Below are 23,955 nucleotides of genomic sequence, written 5' to 3' on the forward strand. Positions count from 1 at the left end.
ATTGTCTGACTGAGATTCATTATGAGAAGTGCCCAACCAAAATTACAATTCTGTCCATTTTCTGAACACCACTTGTGCATAACATTATTATACAGGCCTCTTTGCTGTAGAACAGATCAGCCACTGAGATAAAGATCAACTACCCACTGGGCAAAAACAGGTTGAAACAACGTTGTTTCCACATCATTTCAACCAAAAGAAAAATCGATTATGACGTTGAATCAACGTGGAAAACTAATTGGATTTGCAAAAAGTCATCAACATAAGGGCATTCCGTCTTTTTTTCACCCAACTTTTAACCTAAATCCAATGACATGGTGAAATGTTTTGTTGATTTCACGTTTGACAACTCAACCAAATGTAAATCAAAACTAGATGTTGAACTGACGTGTGTGCCTAGTGGGTATGGACAAACAATTATGTCCACATCCATGTCTGTGTGTTGGAAAATATAAGTTGTATTCTGAGCGCGCGCGCACACACAGACACAGACACACACACACACACACACACACACACACACACACACACACAACCATTATGACTCATCTCATTCAAACTACCCCAGACTTTCACAGATGCATTCATTCAAGTTACACCCATGCGCAGACGCAATCTCTGAGCTCAGAGCGTGACACTTGTCGCGGGTCTTGGCTATATAAATCCAAACTGCCGTCCTTTCTTTGAAGAACACCTTATACCAATTTCTTGATACAACACTTCTGGAAGAGGAAGGCAGCTCTCGACAAATACCTAAAATCTTCCAGGGACACACAACGGCTCAACTCAAGGTATGAGACCATTTCTGCTGGCAACAAGTCCATTCATAGATCATACTGTTATTTTTTCTTCAACATGAAGAGCTGTTCATAGTTTTTCATATTAACTTGATGGATACTGAAAGATGCACGCATAACTCATATAGTCTCTCTCTGCTAGCTCTCCTTGTGATTTTGTGGACATTTCATCAACCACTGGATTTATGGACACTAACTTGATTACTTTGCATTTACATATATTTTTAATTTTTTTTCTAGCTGTAAATTCCTAGTCCGATAATGCTAGATGACCGGAGTTAAAAATTCTAGACAGTGTATTCTCATTCTCATACACATTTATTTTATATTATCCTGCAACTTCATCGCATGCCTCTCCATTTTACGCACAAATTACGCATCAAGGTATTGTGCAGAAATGATCATCATTGAGAGGAAACTTGAAGTTAATTGGCTCCTTCCTTCCTCAGATTCCCGTTGATCCCCTGACATGAAGCTCAATTTACTTGTCACCACCGTGGTTCTGCTCGTTGCTTTCTTACCGCGCTATGATTGTAGGGCTGTCGAGAGCCCTGGCGATGTCGAACGCGCCACCGCGCCACAGCCCGACGCGCAGCAACAGTTTCTTCCCCTCCTGACGCGGCTCGGAGAGGAGTACTACATCCGACTGGGCAACGGGAACCGCAACCCCGAGGGCTCCCCAGCGGTCTACAACAGAGCCCTGCAGCTCCAGCTGACGCAGCGCCTTCTACAAGGCAAAGTTGGGGACATCAGTAGGTTCATCAGCGGCTTTGCGAACCAGCTCGACGACTCGATGGAGAGGGGGAGGAGGTCCGACGACCCGCCGATATCTCTAGATCTCACGTTCCACATGCTCCGACAGATGATGGAGATGTCCAGAGCTGAACAGTTACAGCAACAAGCCCATAGCAACAGAAAAATGATGGAGATCTTCGGGAAATGAAAACTACATCCATCCGTCCGCCAAATATTTGTTTTTACGTTTAGCACAAAACACACAATATTCTATACCATAGTGCTGCTTTTCCATCTTTGTTTATAATGATTTATTTTATAGCTTTAACTTCCAACGATGTAGACTAAATGGGCTTGTACATGACTTGTGTAATTATCAGATTGTAGCCTATATCATGCAAGATAAACTATGTCCTATTAATTTATATTAGGCTACTGTTGTTAAAGTGCTCAATCAAAACTGTAGCATATACACGATTCAGTCACTCTTTCTTTAAGATATGAAAATATTTTTGGGGTAGACCTTATAGGCTTAGGAAATTAAGTTTTATTGTATGTTATGTTATTTAAGTTTGTTAATAAACTTATGAGCAACCAGTCAATTTTTGTTGTGCAAGAGAATGTCTTATATTTATATTTTTCAATAAAATCTGAAAAGTTATGTTTGCACTTTTCTGTGGATATTTTTACATTCGACAGTTTATTGCCCATAATAGTTATAACCTTGAAAACATTTGAATCTAAATTTGGTTTTGTTTAAATACTGCACACAAACCTTTCACTGATCTGAAGTGTCCGGCAAAAAAACCTAAACAGGATTTTCTGTATAATTTACAGTAGTCAGTACAACAGAAGAAAGTGTGAGGACAGAGCAAGAGCGTTTCTTAGATTCCTGCATATGTCTAATTGCATGAGCATCGAACAGCAGCACCTGTCCTTTTCAAACCAAGGGCAATAGTTGATATACCATTTGCAATGCAGTGAGAAATAAGTCCAAAAAGAAAGATTAAAAAAGTAAGATTACTCTAAATCACACAGATTTAACTACATGTTTTAACAGTTTTTCCTGTCCTTTGAACTGATTTAGTATCAGCTCTCTGCCTCAAATCTGAAACAGGCGCACAAAAGATGGAAACATAATAAAAAAATAATAATAACTTTCTAGTAAAATGACTTATTGTTATTGCATTCATATTAGCCTACTCATGATTGGTGTACCAAAATTGATCAAGACAAGGTTAATTATTTTTTAATCTACCTTGCTACTTCAAAGCACTCTACTATGAAGTAGCTGCTCACATTACACAGGCCAAGCCACTGCTTCGTTAGTGACAAGACAACAACAACCCAGGAACTTGCTCAATGGCACCAAATGAGCTCTTTCTTCTGTGAGATGAGAGCATTGTGGTATGTGTGCCCTGATCCTTGACCCAGGCCGTGGGGTCAAAATATAACAAGTGATGTGTCTGTGAGTCAAGGTCCATTGTCTGCCCTACATAGTAACAGGGGGCTTATTACAGCACAGAGCCTAAGTTGTAAAGGTTGCACTGAACTATGCCGCAAACGTGATTGGAATGGAGACATAAATTATGGATCTGGATCTGGTTTCAATAACTGCTGGTTAAATCACTTCCTCAGAGACCAGGGGAGGTCTGGGGGGAGGGGGAGCACTATGACTGGCTAGGCATGTCTCCCGAGTGGCGCAGTGGTCTAAGGCACTGCATCGCAGTGCTAGCTGTGCCACTAGAGATCCTGGTTCGAATCCAGGCTCTGTCGTAGCCGGCTGCGACCGGGAGACCCATGGGGCGACGCACAATTGGCCCAGCGTCGTCCAGGGTAGGGGAGGGAATGGCCGGCAGGGGATGTAGCTCAGTTGGTAGAGCATGGCGTTTGCAACGCCAGGGTTGTGGGTTCGATAAAATAATGTATGTGCTAACTGTAAGTCGCTCTGGATAAGAGCGTCTGCTAAATGACTAAAATGTAAATGTAAAATGTAGTAGATGGACAGTTGAAACAGGTTAATAAAACTGAAGAGATGACATGAAATATACAAAAGGAAAAGAGTACATCAGTTGTCTACATGTGCTGTGAAACAATCCTAACACCACTCAAGACATTTGGAGAAACTGAACTGATTTACCAGACTATCCCTCTTTCAGGTCTGATATCTGCATCAGATTTATCTCTACATGGATCAGTGTGTGAGACACGTTAAAGCACCACCTCAAGATCCACCTCACAGATGCACGCATGCATGCACGCACGCACGCACGCACACTCACACACACACACACACACACACGCACGCACGCACGCACCCTCCCTCCACTGGGCTGGAAGGAGGTATATGGATTATGCAACAAGCTCCCTGACATCATTAGTTGAACTAAGGCAGTAAGACTTATGAACTAATGCCTGTTTACTGCTAAGGAGGGGAGGCGTAAGGGAAATATCTCATGGAGAAATGGTGCTGGAGGCCAACGGAAATGACTTTGCCCTACATGCCCATAATGGTCTATATACTCTGCTGGAAGACAAGGTTTCTACAGGGAGGGAGTAGTGGTGCATTCAGATTTTATGCACTAAGGAAGAAGGACACCTGACCAAACAAGTTTTATGCACACACTTTATGCATGCAACGTAATGTACACTGTGACAATATGCAGGCAAAATATCATCTTAAAAACGTTTTTTCTTTTTTAAATGAGAAAAGACTGCTTGCTGTCTCTTACAGTAATTGAAAAACCTAGATATATTATTCTCCCTTGTGAAGTCCTAATGTTACCAAATATCATTTTGTTTTATCTTACCACCCGTGCGTTCCTTCATGGAATACTTTTTCATCAAAAACAAAAAGATAAAAGGCAAAGTCATCTTGTTTGAGATGTTCAGCCTATGATATTCTCTAATGATGTAGTTCAGCTCTGCTGTTTAGGCAAAATGCTGCAATTTCAGTCTGAGGGAACTCTAAAATGAGCCACATCTCATTTTGAAAAAACTAAACACTGGTAGCACATTCTTTTTTTCTGTAAATAGGTAGACTCAGACATCAATTTAATCAGGCAAAAAAGTATTCCCCTAGTGAACTTCCTGACTCCAAGTCCTGAAATGCACTCATGTTGGGCAAAAACATGTCCATATCCAGCTGCATCCAACCACAGACTTGGGAGGAAGTCCCAGGAGAGTTTTGTGCCAGAAGGCTCAGTCTATCACCTGTGCAGGTATGCTCCAGGTAGAAGTTGGCCATAGGCACTGATCACGGATCAGCTTCCCCTCTCCCAATCATAACCTTAACCATTAGGGCAGAGATCATCAACTACAGTGGGGGAAAAAAGTATTTAGTCAGCCACCAATTGTGCAAGTTCTCCCACTTAAAAAGATGAGAGAGGCCTGTAATTTTCATCATAGGTACACGTCAACTATGACAGACAAATTGAGAAAAAAAAATCCAGAAAATCACATTATAGGATTTTTAATGAATTTATTTGCAAATTATGGTGGAAAATAAGTATTTGGTCACCTACAAACAAGCAAGATTTCTGGCTCTCACAGACCTGTAACTTCTTCTTTAAGAGGCTCCTCTGTCCTCCACTCGTTACCTGTATTAATGGCACCTGTTTGAACTTGTTATCAGTATAAAAGACACCTGTCCACAACCTCAAACAGTCACACTCCAAACTCCACTATGGCCAAGACCAAAGAGCTGTCAAAGGACACCAGAAACAAAATTGTAGACCTGCACCAGGCTGGGAAGACTGAATCTGCAATAGGTAAGCAGCTTGGTTTGAAGAAATCAACTGTGGGAGCAATTATTAGGAAATGGAAGACATACAAGACCACTGATAATCTCCCTCGATCTGGGGCTCCACGCAAGATCTCACCCCGTGGGGTCAAAATGATCACAAGAACGGTGAGCAAAAATCCCAGAACCACACGGGGGGACCTAGTGAATGACCTGCAGAGAGCTGGGACCAAAGTAACAAAGCCTACCATCAGTAACACACTACGCCGCCAGGGACTCAAATCCTGCAGTGCCAGACGTGTCCCCCTGCTTAAGCCAGTACATGTCCAGGCCCGTCTGAAGTTTGCTAGTGCATTTGGATGATCCAGAAGAGGATTGGGAGAATGTCATATGGTCAGATGAAACCAAAATATAACTTTTTGGTAAAAACTCAACTCGTCGTGTTTGGAGGACAAAGAATGCTGAGTTGCATCCAAAGAACACCATACCTACTGTGAAGCATGGGGGTGGAAACATCATGCTTTGGGGCTGTTTTTCTGCAAAGGGACCAGGACGACTGATCCGTGTAAAGGAAAGAATGAATGGGGCCATGTATCGTGAGATTTTGAGTGAAAACCTCCTTCCATCAGCAAGGGCATTGAAGATGAAACGTGGCTGGGTCTTTCAGCATGACAATGATCCCAAACACACCGCCCGGGCAACGAAGGAGTGGCTTCGTAAGAAGCATTTCAAGGTCCTGGAGTGGCCTAGCCAGTCTCCAGATCTCAACCCCATAGAAAATCTTTGGAGGGAGTTGAAAGTCCGTGTTGCCCAGCGACAGCCCCAAAACATCACTGCTCTAGAGGAGATCTGCATGGAGGAATGGGCCAAAATACCAGCAAAAGTGTGTGAAAACCTTGTGAAGACTTACAGAAAACATTTGACCTGTGTCATTGCCAACAAAGGGTATATAACAAAGTATTGAGAAACTTTTGTTATTGACCAAATACTTATTTTCCACCATAATTTGCAAATAAATTCATTAAAAATCCTACAATGTGATTTTCTGGAAAAAAAATCTCATTTTGTCTGTCATAGTTGACGTGTACCTATGATGAAAATGACAGGCCTCTCTCATCTTTTTAAGTGGGAGAACTTGCACAATTGGTGGCTGACTAAATACTTTTTTCCCCACTGTAGATGGTCAGGGGGCTGGAACTTAATTACAAATAATTTGTAGACTGCAAATTGACCGCAAGAAGCCCAAACAGACATAATACTTGACTAAAACATTATCATTTCAAGCCTTGCTTACATTTGTATACGATCATATATATATATATATATATATATATATATATATATATATATATATATATATATATATATATAATGCGTGGGAATACTTTGGAACAGATTTCCCAAATTAAAATCACTTGGAGCTGATTTTCTGGTGTTTTTTTACAGTCTTTTTGGCCTGCGGCCTGCCAATTGGGGAACCCTGCATTAGAGGAAAAACTCAAAATGGACATTAGATCAGCGTGTAGAGACAACGTCATCCTACTCCTGCAGAAAGTATCTGTGGGGCTTAGGTGGGTCTGGGCAAATGGCTGATGGTTAGGTTGAGGCAGCAAGCTTGGCTGCGCTCTGTGGTTGGCTGAGTTGAGGGGGCAGGGATGGAAGCTGGGCAGGTGTTGCGGTTCCTCCTCCTACTCCAGCCTGTGTCTCTACTCCAGCCTCGCCCTCCGCTTCTCCACCATCTACCTCCTCATACTCATCTTCGTCATCTATAGACAGAGGGATAAATGAAGAAGAAAAAAAACAGCGCCCATGGAAAGCTTCATATTGCTTTCACCTAGCCTGTTTTCAGATTAATAAAGACGACAGACAGGAAACAAGGAAAGGAAACCACACAAGACAATTGTGATGCACCCCCCATCCCTCTAGGACCTGAGATGTTGACAATGACAGAGCCTCTGTGTGCAGGGGCAGACACAGAGAGACTCAAGAAGACCTAGAGCTGGGATGATAAACCGAAAATTATCCACACCGACCATACAGATCACTTATCCCAGGCATTTTGCTGATATCGTTCATTATGATAAGTAGCCTATACTAGAGAAATGTGAAGTTTGAAATGAAATGTTTGCTAATATGGGTGATTGTTAATGGGACAATTGATGGCTACAACCACTAAACTAGTAGTAGTAGTTTAAAGAATAATAAATCAATAAAACTGTGGCGCACATTAATGTTAGAAACGTATCGGTTCATTGCATTATCACATCAATTCAGGTAATTTATCGCGATATGGATTTTTGTCCGTATCGCCCAGGTCTAATAAGACGCTTCACTGCCAACTCTTCCTACCGGAGATGAAGTTGATGTTACGCAGGGCCCTGCCCTCTCTCGAGAAGTTGATGGTGTAGTGATCCATCGCCTCATATCCACGCTCCACCTTATCCAGGTGAGAAGTGCTCGACGCCTCATCAATCCTGACACACACACACACACATACACACACACACACACACACACACACACACACACACACGGAGAGTCAGGCTTCCCTTATTGCGTGTGGTCTCTATAGATCTGTAAATAATGTGGTACATGAAACACACTTTGTTTGATCAAGAATCAGTGTTAGGCAGCAAATGTACTCACTTTTTCAGTAGGTCTTTTGCAGTCTGTAAGACAAAGAAATGGGAAGGGTTACTATAAATTCCTTATTTACAGTATGTGAAACTTAAATCACGATTCAAGCCTGAATGTTGAGGGAGTGTGTTTGTGTCAGTCACCTGTAAGAAGACGGCCATCTCTGGCTCCTCCATGGTCTGTATGCCTGTCTCTACAGCCTTACTGCTCAGCTCCAGGTGCTCTTTATACTTCTTGGTTAAACCGTGGATGTAGTTCAGCTTCTCTTCCTGCTTGGCCGCCAACTTCGAACTTAAGTCCCTCTTCTTCTCTTCCAATACAGCGTACAGATGGTCAAACTTCTCACACAGCTGGGACTTCTGCCTCCTACCGTTCTCCTGTACACAGGCAACCACACACACACGGACGGACAGATGGACACGTGCACACACAAGCGTTTTCTCCTGTTCCGTGCCTAGTGAACACGACCCAGCTCTGCATGGCAATCCTGGGTAACACCACCAAGGGTGACACAGAGGGGACTGGAGCCGCTCCAGCTTCCTCCCCAGTACAGCTACTAGCTAGCTCATCAACTCCAGTGTGTGTGTGTGAATGTGTGTGTGTTGTGTGTGTGTGTGAATGTGTGTGTGTGTTGTGCGTGTGTGTGTGTGTTGTGCGTGTGCACATCAGGGGTGTCTACTCTCGCCCCATCAATTCTCCTCCTGGTTTCTCAGTGTGAGCGAGTCGGAAGGCAGAATCATTTCTGTGTGTTTCTTGGTATGTGTGAGGGAGGAGAAGGTATCTCTGGAACCTTACTAGTTTATTTGTGTGAGTGACAGAAACAAACAAGCAGTAGAACACCTAGTAATTTTTCTAAGTGTGTGTGTGTATGTGTCTGTGGAGGGTGGGGTGGGAGGGCTGATTACAGTAACATCCTGGTTTCAGTTGGCTGGCTGTGTAAGAGACAGACAGAGACAGAAAGACAGGTGCTGCCACACTGGGCCACTCACCTCTATGGTCCGGCAGGTCTCCTCTAACTGACTGATGATGCCCTGGATCCTGTCATTGTTCCCCACCATCATTGCTATCCCGTCAGTCAACTCTGTCTGTGGCCGCAACAGCACGCACACGCACGGGCACGCGCACACACACACACACACACACACACACACACACACACACACACACACACACACACACACACACACACACAACGAGAAGCCAAGACGCATCAGTCACTGAGTGAGTTGCAATACACTGACATATACTCAGGAGGCAACTTTCCCATTTGACCTACTGTACTGTACATCTCTTCAAGAAGATGTTTTCCTACATCAGTCAGTCCTCACCTTCTGTGTCTGGTAGATGCTTTTGAGCGGCGCCACCTCACAGTCCTTGTGGGCTCCAAACACCTTGCACATGGAGCAGGTGGGCACGCTGTGGGTCACACAGTAGATGTTGATCTTCTCATTCTCGTGCTCTTGGCACATGGCCCACTCCTCCGTCCTCTCTGGGGCCGCTGGCCTAGGGCTGCTGGAGGGGGGAAGGAGACATGCTGAGACTCCCAACACTACGGGTGTGTCTTACTGTAATAGTATAGTGGCTTCCTCTCCTGATCAGTTTGGTTTGATTCAGGCTGCCTGCCCATGATAACTGAACACCCCACCATGCAGTCACAAGGTCATGATAGGTAACATCACATCCTGAGCCATGAGCATCTGTACAGACAGTATCTAAGTGTGGTGTGTGTCATTCAGGCATTAGTCATCCTTCCTCCACACACACACACCACACACACACTACACACACACACACCACACACCACGTCAGTTGGAAGTATATCATTGTGTGAATGTCTTGTACCGGAAACCTCTTGCCAACCGAATCACCCCTCTGACTCACTGTGGGGCTATGGGTTCATATGGGCACCAGCGGCCGAGTGACAGATACACTGCCTCCAACTCCCAACACAACACAAGGAGACACACAACATGACCCTCTTCTACTCCTCACGCTCTCTTTCTCTGTTGTGCTAGAGGTCCCCTACTCCACTATCTATACGCAGGCCCTCTCTTTCAAACTAGCAAACACTCAAAAATACACAGGAAGCTTTCCTTCTTTCTCTTTCTCTCTGTGAGTGTCCTCAAATACACAGAGCACCCCTCTCCTCCATTCCATCCCTCTCTCTGTGTCAAGCGGAAGAGAGTTGTGTCTCATAAATAAAGTCTGAAGCGTTAAGCGTGATGTCGGATACAGGACAGTAGAGAGCTAGGGGCCTCGGGGCTCCTATTCTTAAAAGCATTTAATCAGTTACATGTAATCTGATTACAAAAAACTGTAACTGTAATCAGTTACGTTACCAGCAAAAATATTGTAATCCGATAACAGATACTTTTGAAAAACTAGATGATTACTTATTGGATTTAAATTCAGAAAGGATGTTTGAGGAAAAAAAGCATTATGACACCATTCGGTTTAAGGCGCAAGTTTAAGTTTGTTCCACCTGAGCGAGTCTGACCACAAGTCAGAGACCAGTATGATGACACCAAATGATGACCACCAATCAGAGACCACTATGATGACACCAAATGATGACCACCAATCAGAGACCAGTATGATGACACCAAATGATGACCACCAATCAGAGACCACTATGATGACACCAAATGATGACCACCAATCAGAGACCACTATGATGACACACCAAATGATGACCACCAATCAGAGACCACTATGATGACTCCAAATGATGACCACCAATCAGAGACCACTCTGATGACACCAAATGATGACCACCAATCAGAGACCACTATGATGACACCAAATGATGACCACCAATCAGAGTCCACTATGATGACACCAAATGATGACCACCAATCAGAGACCACTATGATGACACACCAAATGATGACCACCAATCAGAGACCACTATGATGACACCAAATGATGACCACCAATCAGAGACCACTATGATGACACACCAAATGATGACCACCAATCAGAGACCACTATGATGACACCAAATGATGACCACCAATCAGAGACCACTATGATGACACACCAAATGATGACCACCAATCAGAGACCACTATGATGACACCAAATGATGACCACCAATCAGAGACCACTATGATGACACCAAATGATGACCACCAATCAGAGACCACTATGATGACACCAAATGCGTTTGATGGATCCTTTTTATCTTCTTCTAAGTGAAAGTAATGAGATGACATTACTCAATTTGGGTAATCCAAAAGTTCCGTTACTAATACACATTTTGGACAGGTTAACTAGTAACTAACAGATTACATTTAGAAAGTAACCTACCCAACCCTGCTTAAATGCAACACGTTCATCTCATGCATTCTTATAGCACCAAACACCCACCACAAAGCAGTTCAACCTTCCCAAGTTCTCTCATGTCACCCCGCTCCTCCGCACACTCCACTGGCTTCCAGTTGAGGCTCGCATCTACTACAAGACCATGGTGCTTGCCTATGGAGCTGTGAGGGGAACGGCACCTCCTTACCTTCAGGCTCTGATCAGACCCTACACCCAAACGAGGGCATTGCGTTCATCCACCTCTGGCCTGCTAGCTCCCCTACCTCTACGGAAGCACAGTTCCCGCTCAGCCCAGTCAAAGCTATTCGCTGCTCTGGCACCCCAATGGTGGAACAAGCTCCCGCACGACGCCAGGACAGCGGAGTCACTGACCACCTTCCGGAGACACTTGAAACCCCACCTCTTTAAGGAATACCTGGAATAGTATAAAGTAATCCTTCTTCCCCCACCCCCATAAAAAAAAAAAAAGTGGTTGTCCCACTGGCTATCATAAGTTGAATGCACCAATTTGTAAGTCGCTCTGGATAAGAGTGTCTGCTAAATGACGTAAATGTAAATGTAATAAAAGATAAGATGACACTCTCACTAGAAAACCCTGACACCTATTTTAACAGGAGTTAAATATAAACAGTAATCCTTCATGTAAATGCAATGTTTGTGACCTACGTACTTCCTTGACTGTATTTAGCTCCAGCTGTTGTCATCGCTGTGGCTCCTGGAGGGAGAACATCTACATTTTAGTCATTTAGTAGACACTCCAGAGCAATTAGGGTGAAGTGCCTTGCTCGAGGGCACATTGGCAGATTTTTCACCTAGTCGGCTCAGGGATTCAAACCCCCGCTCTTAACAGCTAGGCTACCTGCCGCCCGGTTAAAGAACATCATCATTATTTGTTTATCAACTCTAGTTTCGAAACTACTACTAGTCACGTTCACCAGCCACCATGTGTCTTTATAAGGCAGTCTGGAAGTCTAGTACACAAGGTGAAAAAAGTAGTAAGTATTGAAGAAATCATTCAGTATGAGTGGCACCAGGACCTTTTCCTGAGAACATGACATGACTAGAGAAGTTTAAGGCCCAGATTTGTCGTGGTCAGGTCATGCGGTGAGGACTCAGGAAAAATATCAAATTTCAACAGCAAGGTTTTAACACGTTTTGCATGTAGGTGTATGAGTTTTTTATATATCTATCAGAAGAGAAAATGTCACATTGCTATCATTATGAGTATCTCACTGTTCAATGCCCTAACTGACCTACTTTTAGAATTCACTGTTCCGTCTTCTTGTAAGAAATTCAGTGACATATTGGAAGTAGTTTAAACCCTGGTAATGGAACAGTGAATATGGAAAGCTAAGGAAATTACACATAGAAATGAATTCAGGCCAAAACTCACAAAATGGAGTAACTGGATGTCTGTGCTTTCAGTCTGTGGTATAGTAGGATCCTGCAAATTGGGCCACTTATGGTAGTGATGATGGTGGTGGTGGTGGTTACTTTCTTTAATAATTACTTTTTTTAATGATTACTGTAATAAGAACTGTACTGAACCCTGTAACAAGCTAGCGAGTACATGGAGCACATAGTTTCCCCCCAGTTTGCTCATCTGTTCATGCACCTGGGTTGGAAAGCGAAGTCCATGTACCGGAAGTACTATTTTTCCTTTGGACTCCTATAGTGTACGACTCTCTCACCTGGTGGACTCCTGTTTGAACATGTCAATGATGTTCTCCACCAGCAGGTTCCTCTGGAGCCCATAGACCCCATGGCGGTCCAGGACCACCTCGTGCCTGCAGGACGGGCACCGGAAACGGCCACCAGAGGTCACGGACCCCCCTCTGGTTGGGAGATATGGGTTGGAGGCCTAGACAGGATGGAACATATTAAAATGTAGACCAAATGTAACACCTATTATTGCTTATGCCTACTATTTCATGTGAAAACTGTAGTCACATTTGAGGCTACACAAAATTACATGGATGTACAAAGCTGAGATTGAACACTGCAATGGCTCGTGGCAACAAGATAATACAAAGCATAAAATGAGAACAATACAGAGGATCTGGTGTAGGCTACAGTACATACAGATGTGGGATCTTAATTTGACCCTGCAGCAACAGGAAATTTGAATTATTGTGTGGATTATAATTATTGGACATTGTTGTAGGGGTTGATACATTTTTGGTAAGGGCAAATCAAGTCTGAAAATGTAAAGTGGAAATTACAATCTTTAAAAGCCTTTTAAACATTGAATACACTACAAGTTTGCATTTCTTGCTGTGCAGGAAATCCCCTGCAACAAAAGGGTGATACAATTAAGATCCTACACCTGTAGCCTGTGCCTAGACAAGAAACAAGCAAAAACAATATCCCCCAATATACAGTCAAACTAGTTGTTATAGATATAGACAAACAGAAATAGTCTATGGATAATAGCGTAGACACAGTTTAATCTATAGGTCTATCACATACTAGTCTGTCCTAAAATACTTTCCAATACTCCAATGTAATTGCAGGCCTACTTTACCTGAAAGATATCATTGGCACACTTTCTACAGAGGTTGTGTTGACACGGTAAGATGACCACTGGTTTGGTAAATGTTTCCAGGCAGATGGGACAAATCAGCTGCTTCTCCAAGTTATCCATGACATTTCTCTTCTGATACACCCACTCCGTTAAGACGTTAAAATTGTATCAACAGTGTCAAATGAACAATAGGCAACGGTTAATTCGGCATTATAACATCCCAAGCCGCTTATTTCGGAGTGAGGTTGAAAAGAAGGACCACTGGTTCAAGCTGTTTCTCATACAGAGTATCACGTGGCCCCCAATCTGGCAGCTCGAGCGGGTGTCAGGGCTGTTTTTAGAAAGTGTCACGTCAAAGGTTGCCATGTTTACTTGCCCATATATGAAACTGATACCAGTTAGGGCTTGAGCAGCTGATGATTCCTCGCAGTAGGCCTATAGTCTACAAGCTGACCCTATTTAATGTAAAGCTGTACACGTGTGTCATCAAACTGTTAGCCTATATGCTAATATCAATGTATAACAAAAGTGTTTGGGGTACGCAACATAGTAAACGTAAATCCGGGACAATCCAATTAGTATATGTTACGTTTCGTATGGTATGTATTAATTTGTGGATGTCCATCATCCATTTCATATGATATGTTACGAATTACAATTCATATGATACAGTATGTTACGAATTGCAATACGTACAATATGTTACAAATTCCAATTTGTTGTTGCTAACGTTAGCTAGGTGGCTAGGTGGCTAACACTAACATTAGCTAAGTGGCTAACGTTAGCTAGGCTAAAGGTTAAGGTTAGGGGTTAAGGTTAGGGTCAGTGCTTAAGTTGTAAATCGGGAGGTGCCGAAACAATTTATTTTTTATTTTTTTTTATTTCACCTTTATTTAACCAGGTAAGCCAGTTGAGAACAGGTTCTCATTTACAACTGCGACAAAAAGTGTGCACGAGAGGGGGCTGACCTGGGAGGCTCTGAGGTACCGGAATAAAAAAAAAAAAAAAAAAGCTTTATAATAAAGCATTGCATGCATATCATGCGTAGTGGCATAGAGCAGTAGAGTAGAGGCACTTACAGAAGTTGCACACATGGGGGGGGGGGGGGGGGGGGGCTTTTCTAAACAGAGTTCATGCTATTCTTTGTTCATTTTATATGACTGTAGACTTTAGCAGAATCTTTTTTAATACCGCACAAATGATCGAAACGACAAACTGACAAACTGAGAATCTGAGCTCATTAAAAACAACCTCGTCGGACGTAGTCAATATAACTATTTGTTTAGCACTTTTGAAATGTACAGCAACAGAATTCAGAACATGGGCCGTTCTTACAGTGTTCTCCCTGTACACCAAGTCAGAACTGTATTATAAATAAAGGGGGCATATAAGCAGACAATGAAAGCTCTTACAATATTGGATGATTACATTTCTCTAAAACAGGTTATAGGCTACATGTGCACCACCAAGTCAGAACAGTAGGCTACGTTATGAGGGGGAAATATACCAAATAATTAGGGTGAGACACATGAGCTACTAACAGCTTACTACACAACATACACTTAGTATTACTTTCTTAGCTACAGTATACATATCTCCATGGCATATTACATCATTTATGCAGCAGCATACAAGACATTCTTGGGTAAGGCAGCATTTTGGAGCTGCCTTACCCAAGAAAGCAAAAAAAAAAAACATGTTTGTATGTGGCTTTATTAACTCAGTGATTATTATTTTTATTTTTTTTATTGTTTGCAAACTGATATGTGACACGCATTAATGCCAAAATAACATGCAAAACAGGCAAGCCTTTTTAGCTAAAAATGTGGGGGTCGCCCTGAAACAGTTGAATAAATAACCCTGGAGAATGCGGGCATCGATCCCGCTACCTCTCGCATGCTAAGCAAGCGCGCTACAATTTGAACTAATTCCCCATATGGATATACCGGTTAACCACTTATTAATCCAGCTATGTCAATGAAGAATAGTGGTATACATTTATCATTTGAGTATAATGAGGTTAATTGATGTATTATGGCATTTTAAAATAATGTTTACCTTTATAAAAATGTATCAGAATATGTGATCAGAATCATGAACAGTATTTCGTGCAAAAAGTAGTATCTTGCGCTGGAAATACCGCAGGTGCAGATCTATAAGAGGCACATTCACGTCTCAAATACATTCTAATCATTCAGATACATTATAACCACCCATCTACCCAGCATATTTCCTGAGCATAGAAACCAACACATGCACGGCAAAGGGCCAGTTGTGTAGTTTGGTGATTTTGGTGACCTTATTTTACCTTTTCAAAAAAAAATTTGACATGGTTCAATCCCACCCAGGGACACATGATTATTTACAATACTTTTTACACTGTCCTTAAAACTTGAATCATATGATAACAAAGTTAACTCTGTTTATTAAAATAAACATGAGAGAGTTTATTCCCTCAGAAGTTGGTACACTGTACTTAAAACAATAATGACAAGTTTTAATCAAGTTTAATCAAGTTCTGGAATTTTTTTGTCTTCCATTCTTTATTATAATAACGTTTATTCCCTCAGACAAAATAGGTTTTACCGGAGAGGAAGGGACCCACTGTGATAAACTAGTTTTACAGAGCAAGGCATCTACACTATCAGTCAAATGTTTGGACATGCCTACTCATTCAAGGGTATTTCTTTATTTTTACTATTTTCTACATTGTAGAATAATAGTGAAGACATCAACACTATGAAATAACACATACGGAATCATGTAGTTACCAAAAAAAGTGTTAAACAAACTCCTGAGTGGCGCAGTGGTCTAAGGCACTGCATCGCAGTGCTAACTGTGCCACTAGAGATCCTGGTTCGTATCCAGGCTCTGTCGCAGCCGGCCGCGACCGGGAGACTCATGGGCGGCGCACAATTGGCCCAGCGTCGTCCAGGGTAGGGGAGGGAATGGCCGGCAGGGATGTAGCTCAGTTGATAGAGCATGGCGTTTGCAACGCCAGGGTTGTGGGTTCGATTCCCACGGGGAGCCAGTAAAAAAACAAAAAAAAATATGTATTCACTAACTGTAAGTCGCTCTGGATAAGAGCGTCTGCTAAATGACTAAAATGTAAATGTAATTCTTCAAATAGCCACCCTTTGCCTTGATGACAGCTTTGCACACTCTTGGCATTCTAGCAACCAGCTTCATGAGGTAGTCACCTGGAATGCATTTCAATTAACAGTTGTGCCTTCTTAAAAGTTAATTTGTGGAATTAATTTCCGTCTTAATGAGTTTGAGCCAATCAGTTGTGTTGTGACAAGGTGGGGTGGGGTGGGGGTATACAGAAGATAGCCCTATTTGGTAAATTACCAAGTCCATATTATGGTATGAACAGCTCAAATAAGCAAAGAGAAACGACAGTCATCATTACGTTAAGACATGAAGGTCAGTCAATACGGAACATTTCAAGAACTTTGAAAGTTTCTTCAAGTGCAGTCGCAAAAAACATCAAGCGCTATGATGAAACTGGCTCTCATGAGGACCACCACAGGGATGGAAGACCCAGAGTTATCTCTGCTGCAGAGGACAAGTTCATTAGAGTTACCAGCCTCAGAAATTGCAGCCCAAATAAATGCTTCACAGAGTTCAAGTAACAGACACATCTCAACATCAACTGTTCAGAGGGGACTGTGTGAATCAGGCCTTCATGGTCGAATTGCTGCAAAGAAACCACTACTAAAGGACACCAATAAGAAGAAGAGACCTGCTTGGTTCAAGAAACACGAGCAATGGACAATAGACCGGTGGAAATTTGTCCTTTGGTCTGGAGTCCAAATTGGCAATTTTTTGTTCAAACCGCTGTCTTTGTGAGACGCGGTGTGGGTGAATGGATGATCTCCGCATGTGTAGTTCCCACCGTAAAGCATGGAGGAGGAGGTGTGATGGTGTGGGGGTACTTTGCTGGTGACACTGTCTGAGATTTATTTAGAATTCAAGGCATTCTGCAGCAATACGCAATCCCATCTGGTTTGGGTTTAGTGGGACTATCATTTGTTTTCAACAAGACAATGACCAACACACTTCCAGGCTGTGTAAGGGCTATTTTACCAAGAAGGAGAGTGATGGAGTGCTGCATCAGATGACCTGGCCTCACCAATCCCCTGACCTCAACCCAATTGAGATGGTTTGGGATGAATCGGACGGCAGAGTGAAGGAAAAGCAGCCAACAAGTGCTCAGCATATATGGGAACTCCTTCAAGACTGTTAGAAAAGCATTCCAGGTGAAGCTGGTTGAGAGAATGCCAAGAGTGTGCAAAGCTGTCATCAAGGCAAAGGGTGGCTATTTGAAGAATCTCAAATCTCAAATATATTTTGATTTGTTTAACACTTTTTTTGGTAACTACATGATTCCATATGTGTTATTTCATAGTTTTGATGTCTTAACTATTATTATACAATGTAAAAAATAGTAAAAATAGAGAAAAACCCTTGAATGAGTAGGTGTGTCCAAACTTTTGACTGGTACTGTATATCCTGTGAGATGAGAAGTCAAAAATACAAAAAATCTGATGATAAACACTTAAAATTGAATGTTCCACTTTCAATATTCTACCTCGGCAGTTACATGCTTCATGATCAACACCTATTTATTCATTTCTTCATGCAACAAACCTAGATAGTTGTTTTAGGTCTATTTAGTGTAAACAGTTTGATATGTGAATGTAAATACATTCATTTTTATTTTCTTCAAATGACACTCTTCTCCTTTTCACTTCATGTAACACCTGATTTACTGAACAAGAGACACATCTCAATAGGTGGTCCAGGTAAGTCATGACATAGCACAAGTGGGGGCGCACCTCTTTTGTTCTCTATTGTTCCTCAAGCAAGATTACATCACAGATTCCCATCAGACCAACACCTTGAATGCCTATAAAGTTGTCTAAAAAACACTATTTTGTTAAACATTTATTGTTTACCCTTTAGTGTGTGTACTTTACTGTATTTATAGTTGGGATATTGTTTTTCAAAAGTAAAGATTCTGACATCACTGGAGGATGTCTTGCATTTGGAGGACGTTGCATTAGAAATTTTAATGCGTATAAAGGCAATATAAAACATTTTAAAACAGAAGATTGCTTTGCGTTGATGGGGAGCAGGAACGGGCCGGACCTGGCTGACGACGCGCACCACAGGCTTGGTGCGGGGAGCAGGGACGGGCCGAACCGGGCTGACGAAGCGCACCACAGGCTTGGTGCGGGGAGCAGGAACGGGCCGGACCAGGCTGACGATGCGCACCACAGGCTTGGTGCGGGGAGCAAGGACGGGCCGAACCGGGCTGACGATGCGCACCACAGGCTTGGTGCGGGGAGCAGGAACAGGCCGGACCAGGCTGACGACGCGCACCCCTGGCTTGGTGCAGGAACAGGCCGGGCCGGGCTGGCGACGCGCACCATTGGCTTGGTGCGGGGAGCAGGAACAGGCCGGGCCGGGCTGGCGACGCGCACCATTGGCTTGGTGCGGGGAGCAGGAACAGGCCGGGCCGGGCTGGCGACGCGCACCATTGGCTTGGTGCGAGAGGCAGGAACAGGCCGGACCGGGCTGGCGACGCGCATCACAGGCTTGGTGCGAGGGACAGGAACAGGCCGGACCGCACTGGGAACACACACCACTGGCCTTACCCGGGGATCAGGAACGGGCCGGACCGGACTGGCAACACACCTCAGTACCTCTCGCCGTGCCTCTACATTTTCCTTCCCTCTACTCGCCAATGGCTCCCGTAACCCGGTGGCCTTCTCTCCTCGTCCACTAACTCGCCCCTTATCTGCCTCCAGCAGTCCCGTCGTCCACGGTGTGAGCCCCCCCCTAAAAATGTCTTGGGTTCGTCTCTCCCCCGTGGCTATGGCCTCCATGGCTCTCGCCAGACTCTCCAGCCTCTGCTCCCAAGTCCAACCTCTCTCCTCCTCACGCGGCTTGACCCAGTCGAGGTTGACATCCATTAGAGTCCTCTCTGGCATTGGCTCCTGGACACGCTGCTTGACCCAGTCGAGGTGGATATCCATTAGATTCACCTCTGGCGTTGGCTCCTGGACACGCTGCTTGGTCCAGATATGGTGGGATCTTCTGTCACGATCGTTGGAGGAAGTGGACCAATGCGCAGCGTGATGAGTGAACATACTTTATTTTGATTCACCACACGAAACAAAACGATACGTGAAGTCCTAGGTAACAGACACAAACCATACACGGAACAAGATCCCACAAAACACTGTGGAAAACAGGCTGCCTAAGTATGGTTCCCAATCAGAGACAACAAGCAACAGCTGATACTCGTTGCCTCAGCAGATTGAGAACCACCCCGGCCAACACAGAAACACATGAGCTAGATAATCAACCTAGAACACAAAACACATAGAAACAACACACCCTGGCTCAACATAACAGAGTCCCAGAGCCAGGGCGTGACAGTTGAGGTTTACTTTAATGAAATCAAAGCCATAGTTATGATAGTGTCGGAGCACAATCCTTTGTACAACAAACTTATTCACTCACTAACTATAGAAATTGGTTTATAATACAAGACATATTCACCGGGATAAGAATAAAATGTTGGTCTTTGTGCAACATTTACACAAAATAGCAATGAACAATAATATATACAGTGATATACAGCAGTAAGGTAAAAGAATGGACAGTACCAGTGAAATAAATACAAATCAAACAAGAGTCCAAACCACTTCCATCAATGGAAATAGATGTTCAGCTCCTATTTATTTCTGTGTGTATGTCTGTAGAGTCACCCCCCCTTGTCCACCATCCATCTCTACTTTTCAGTCTCATAAAAGGCAGACTGTTGGAGCCCCCGCCAATGCCCTGTGCCAGGTACAGGGAAATCACTTTGGCTAGGCAGTAGATATTTTCCTGCCACTCAAGGAAAGCCGGTATGTGTGTGAGGGCTGTTGGGCCTTGTTTCAGCGGCTGGTGTCAGAACCTGTACAGATGGCCAGAGGGCAGCTGCTCTGAGGATTTTCTCTTTCCTCAGTTCACTCCTTCCTCACTGCCTCCCTCTGCTTCGAGGCCTCCAGCTCCCATTGAAAGAAGGAAGCGGCAGCAAAATCCTAAAATGGCATCCTTGAATTGGTGAGGCTTTCTGCTGTTTAAGTGCAGGTGGAAGGGGACGTGACTGGGACACTGACCGTTTTCACTCTCTGCAGTAACATAATCCACAGCTGTGCGTCTCTAGGAGCTTCTCTGGGCCGGTGTTAAGAGCAAAGCAGATCCACCCACTTCAGGATCTCTTCCTCCCCGTCGTGCTTGGCCAGTAGGACATCACTGGCAGTTCTAAGGGGCTCTGTCCATCGGCCGTGGTCCAAGATGAAGAGGCAACCTCATCTCTTGATGGGCCCAGTGGAGAAGCTCTCAAGGGCAGTGGTGGTGTGGCTGGCTGAAGTGTACTTGGCAGAGCTGAAAGAGAGGCACAACATTATTTTAATGACAAAGCCTTTACTATACACTAACCTAAATGAAGTAAGTGTGTGTGTGTGTGATAGACAGAATGAGATAGTACCTGCACACATAAGTATGTGTGTGATATCATTTGAATTACCTGTATCCAGCAGGAACTCTTCAGAGCAATCCTCTTTTGTTGTGGCAGGAGCTGGTGCCAAAGGGGAGCGGAGCAGGACAGCCTGGGGAGAGGACCACTGTTAGAGCTGGGCCTGCGCTGTTGGGGCCGGATCGGTCTCAGCAGAGAGGAGAGCCAGAATGTCATGCATGTCGTTCCTCTCCTGAAATAGAGGCCCAATTACCTTAAATTAGAATAATCATAAAGCTAAACTATGTGAGTGAGTGAGCGAGTGTGTGATTGAGAGGCGGAGAGTGAACTGTGTGATCATGTTGCTGTGCTGTTTCTTTTTTTGTTGCATTCAGTCACTAAATGCACAATATGAGCTTTTCCCGACTGCGCAGTGTACTCGCCCTGGCAACCTCTGGTGTGTGTGTGTTCATATGACACAGAAGTTTGTCAAGCTGACTGAGTCCTTGTAGTAGGATATTCAAAGATTAGCTTTGGCATCAACTCCTATCAACAGTGTACAGTAAAAAGGATATCAAACATTCAGATCTGTATTGACATAGAGGTTAATCATGTGAATTTACAAAACCTCTAGGGCTTAGTCATCACTCGAGTTTAACAACGGATGTAGGTTACATTGCAAGTGTGTACGCACCTCTAAACCGTTGTGATATGCATTAATTGGCACAACCGTTGTTGACAAATGCATTACATATCCATTGTTCCACCTGAGTGTAGACTAAGCCTGTTCTCTCTCCAATTCATGTCAGTCACTCTAAATCTAAATATCAACTTGAGTGATCTTAATTTTACTCAATACGAAGTCATATCTATGGCCCTTCCTGCTAGGGTCAGGCGGCTTCACGTTCGGGAATGGAGGACCTAGGATAATGGAATATTAACATGAAGTGTGCATAACTTATAAAGATATCCACATAATAAATTAAGTGGCCACATTTATGAATGAAATTCAATTTGAATGAGATATTTACCACCATTGTCTATACAGCACCCACAATGGTGGCAGCTTTTTGTTACACCATGCTCAATAACAGATATGGAAATAATTCTTAATCTAAGTAACATCTATAAATGAATGAGACCAGGTGTGTCTCATCTGACTGAGAATTGCTGATACTATCTTTGTCTATTTTCTTTAGAAAATCTGCCACTGAAGCACACATTCTAGTGAGAGTGCACAGAACATTTTAGCTTGAATTACCTGGTTGTCCCATTGAAGTCCTGCTGGTATGGATAAAGGCTTGAGTATTTTCACTCTTTAAAGCAGGGAAATAGCTAAACAAGTGACACCACCACAGCTGCATGAATTTGTGATCTCTCCATATGTTCATTTATCAATTTCTAAGCCCAACTAGCTATACAGAAGTGTTCAGACTACATTGTTGTCATTCAGTAATGGTGTAGCTAGCTACTGTAACGTTACTGTACTAGCCTACTGCAGCCTACAACCAAGCTAGATTGCTAGCTACAAAGAAAACAATCAATTTCATCAACAGTCTTTTTAGCTAAATATATGTAGCTAGTGTGATCGCATAAAAACGACTTTAGAGATTATTAGAAAGTTCTAAAAGCAAAAGTGACACCTGTCTTTTTGGCGAGTGCTGCTCTGCTGGCTAGCTAGTTAGCTTTGTAGCTAGCTATTTTGGACATACATGAGAGAAAACAATTGCAGTTGTGTTGTAAGAAGTAATTTCCAGATGGAGAAACGCCAGATCGGTCTGTAATAACTGAGATCTGTGTCTACAGTGATGGTTGTTCGCTCCTTCACGTAGCTAACGTTATAGTATAGACTGACTGGAAGTGTCCTTTCTTCAGTGGCCTATGGGGTGTGGAACAGCGCCACAAAACCAGCATAGAACCAACCAGTGGCCAGAAATATATTACACCCATAGCGATAAGACTTACCATAGAGAATTAATAGGAAAAGTTAAGGAAAGTTAAGCTTTACTTTATCATGCTCCCGCTATAACGCGGGGGCTGGCCATGACCGCGTTAAATACCGCAACAAAGTAACAACACTGGCAACACAAAGCGTGACGGGAAAAGTTTTGGAGAATGCGGGCATCGATCCCGCTACTTCTCGCATGCTAAGCGAGCGCTCTACCATTTGAGCTAATTCCCCATATAAACAAAGAGGGAGCAGTAGTATATATGAATGCAGCAGGCTATCGCGAGTGCTGTGTTGAATGTAGCTACAATGTTGCAACCTCCCTCGCAGTGAAACATTTTCAGGCAGTTATTTCTCGTCACTGGCACCTTTGTGAAGCTAGTCACACTAGTGGAATGTGTGATTCGCCTTCAAAATAAAAGTGCCTCATTAAAAAAACTTGATATCGCACTGTGAATGTATGACACTTCAGAATTGCTTTGGGGGCATACTTATATTTCACTCTACAGACTTACCTACAGTTGAAGTCGGAAGTTTACATACACTTAGGTTGGAGTCATTAAAAACTCGTTTTTCAACCACTCCACAAATGTCTTGTTAACAAACTATAGTTTTGGCAAGTCGGTTTGGACCTCTACTTTGTGCATGACACAAGTAATTTTTCCAACAATTGTTTACAGACAGATTATTTCACTTATAATTCACTGTATCACAATTCCAGTGGGTCAGAAG

The 23,955-nt window shown here is 43.3% G+C and overlaps 2 protein-coding genes across 2 annotated transcripts; one reads left to right on the forward strand and one right to left on the reverse strand.

Annotated features, from left to right (window-relative positions):
* Positions 1–1,266: 1,266 nt before the first annotated feature.
* LOC311109139 (corticoliberin-like) lies at positions 1,267–1,740 on the forward strand (the record flags this gene model as incomplete). The annotated part of the gene is made up of 1 exon (XM_084151960.1): positions 1,267–1,740. One exon carries the CDS (start codon positions 1,267–1,269, stop codon positions 1,738–1,740), a length of 474 nt encoding a protein of 157 aa, XP_084008086.1.
* A 5,130-nt stretch (positions 1,741–6,870) lies between these two features.
* On the reverse strand, positions 6,871–13,879 carry trim55b (tripartite motif containing 55b; the record flags this gene model as incomplete). Its single annotated transcript, XM_084152101.1, has 8 exons — positions 6,871–7,040; positions 7,624–7,748; positions 7,921–7,943; positions 8,055–8,288; positions 8,901–8,996; positions 9,240–9,423; positions 12,927–13,096; positions 13,760–13,879. 8 exons carry the CDS (start codon positions 13,877–13,879, stop codon positions 6,871–6,873), a joined length of 1,122 nt encoding a protein of 373 aa, XP_084008227.1.
* Between the last annotated feature and the right edge of the window lie 10,076 nt (positions 13,880–23,955).

The sequence above is a fragment of the Coregonus lavaretus genome (assembly GCF_964263955.1).
Source record: "Coregonus lavaretus genome assembly, chromosome: 34".
Taxonomy (NCBI): Eukaryota; Metazoa; Chordata; class Actinopteri; order Salmoniformes; family Salmonidae; genus Coregonus; species Coregonus lavaretus.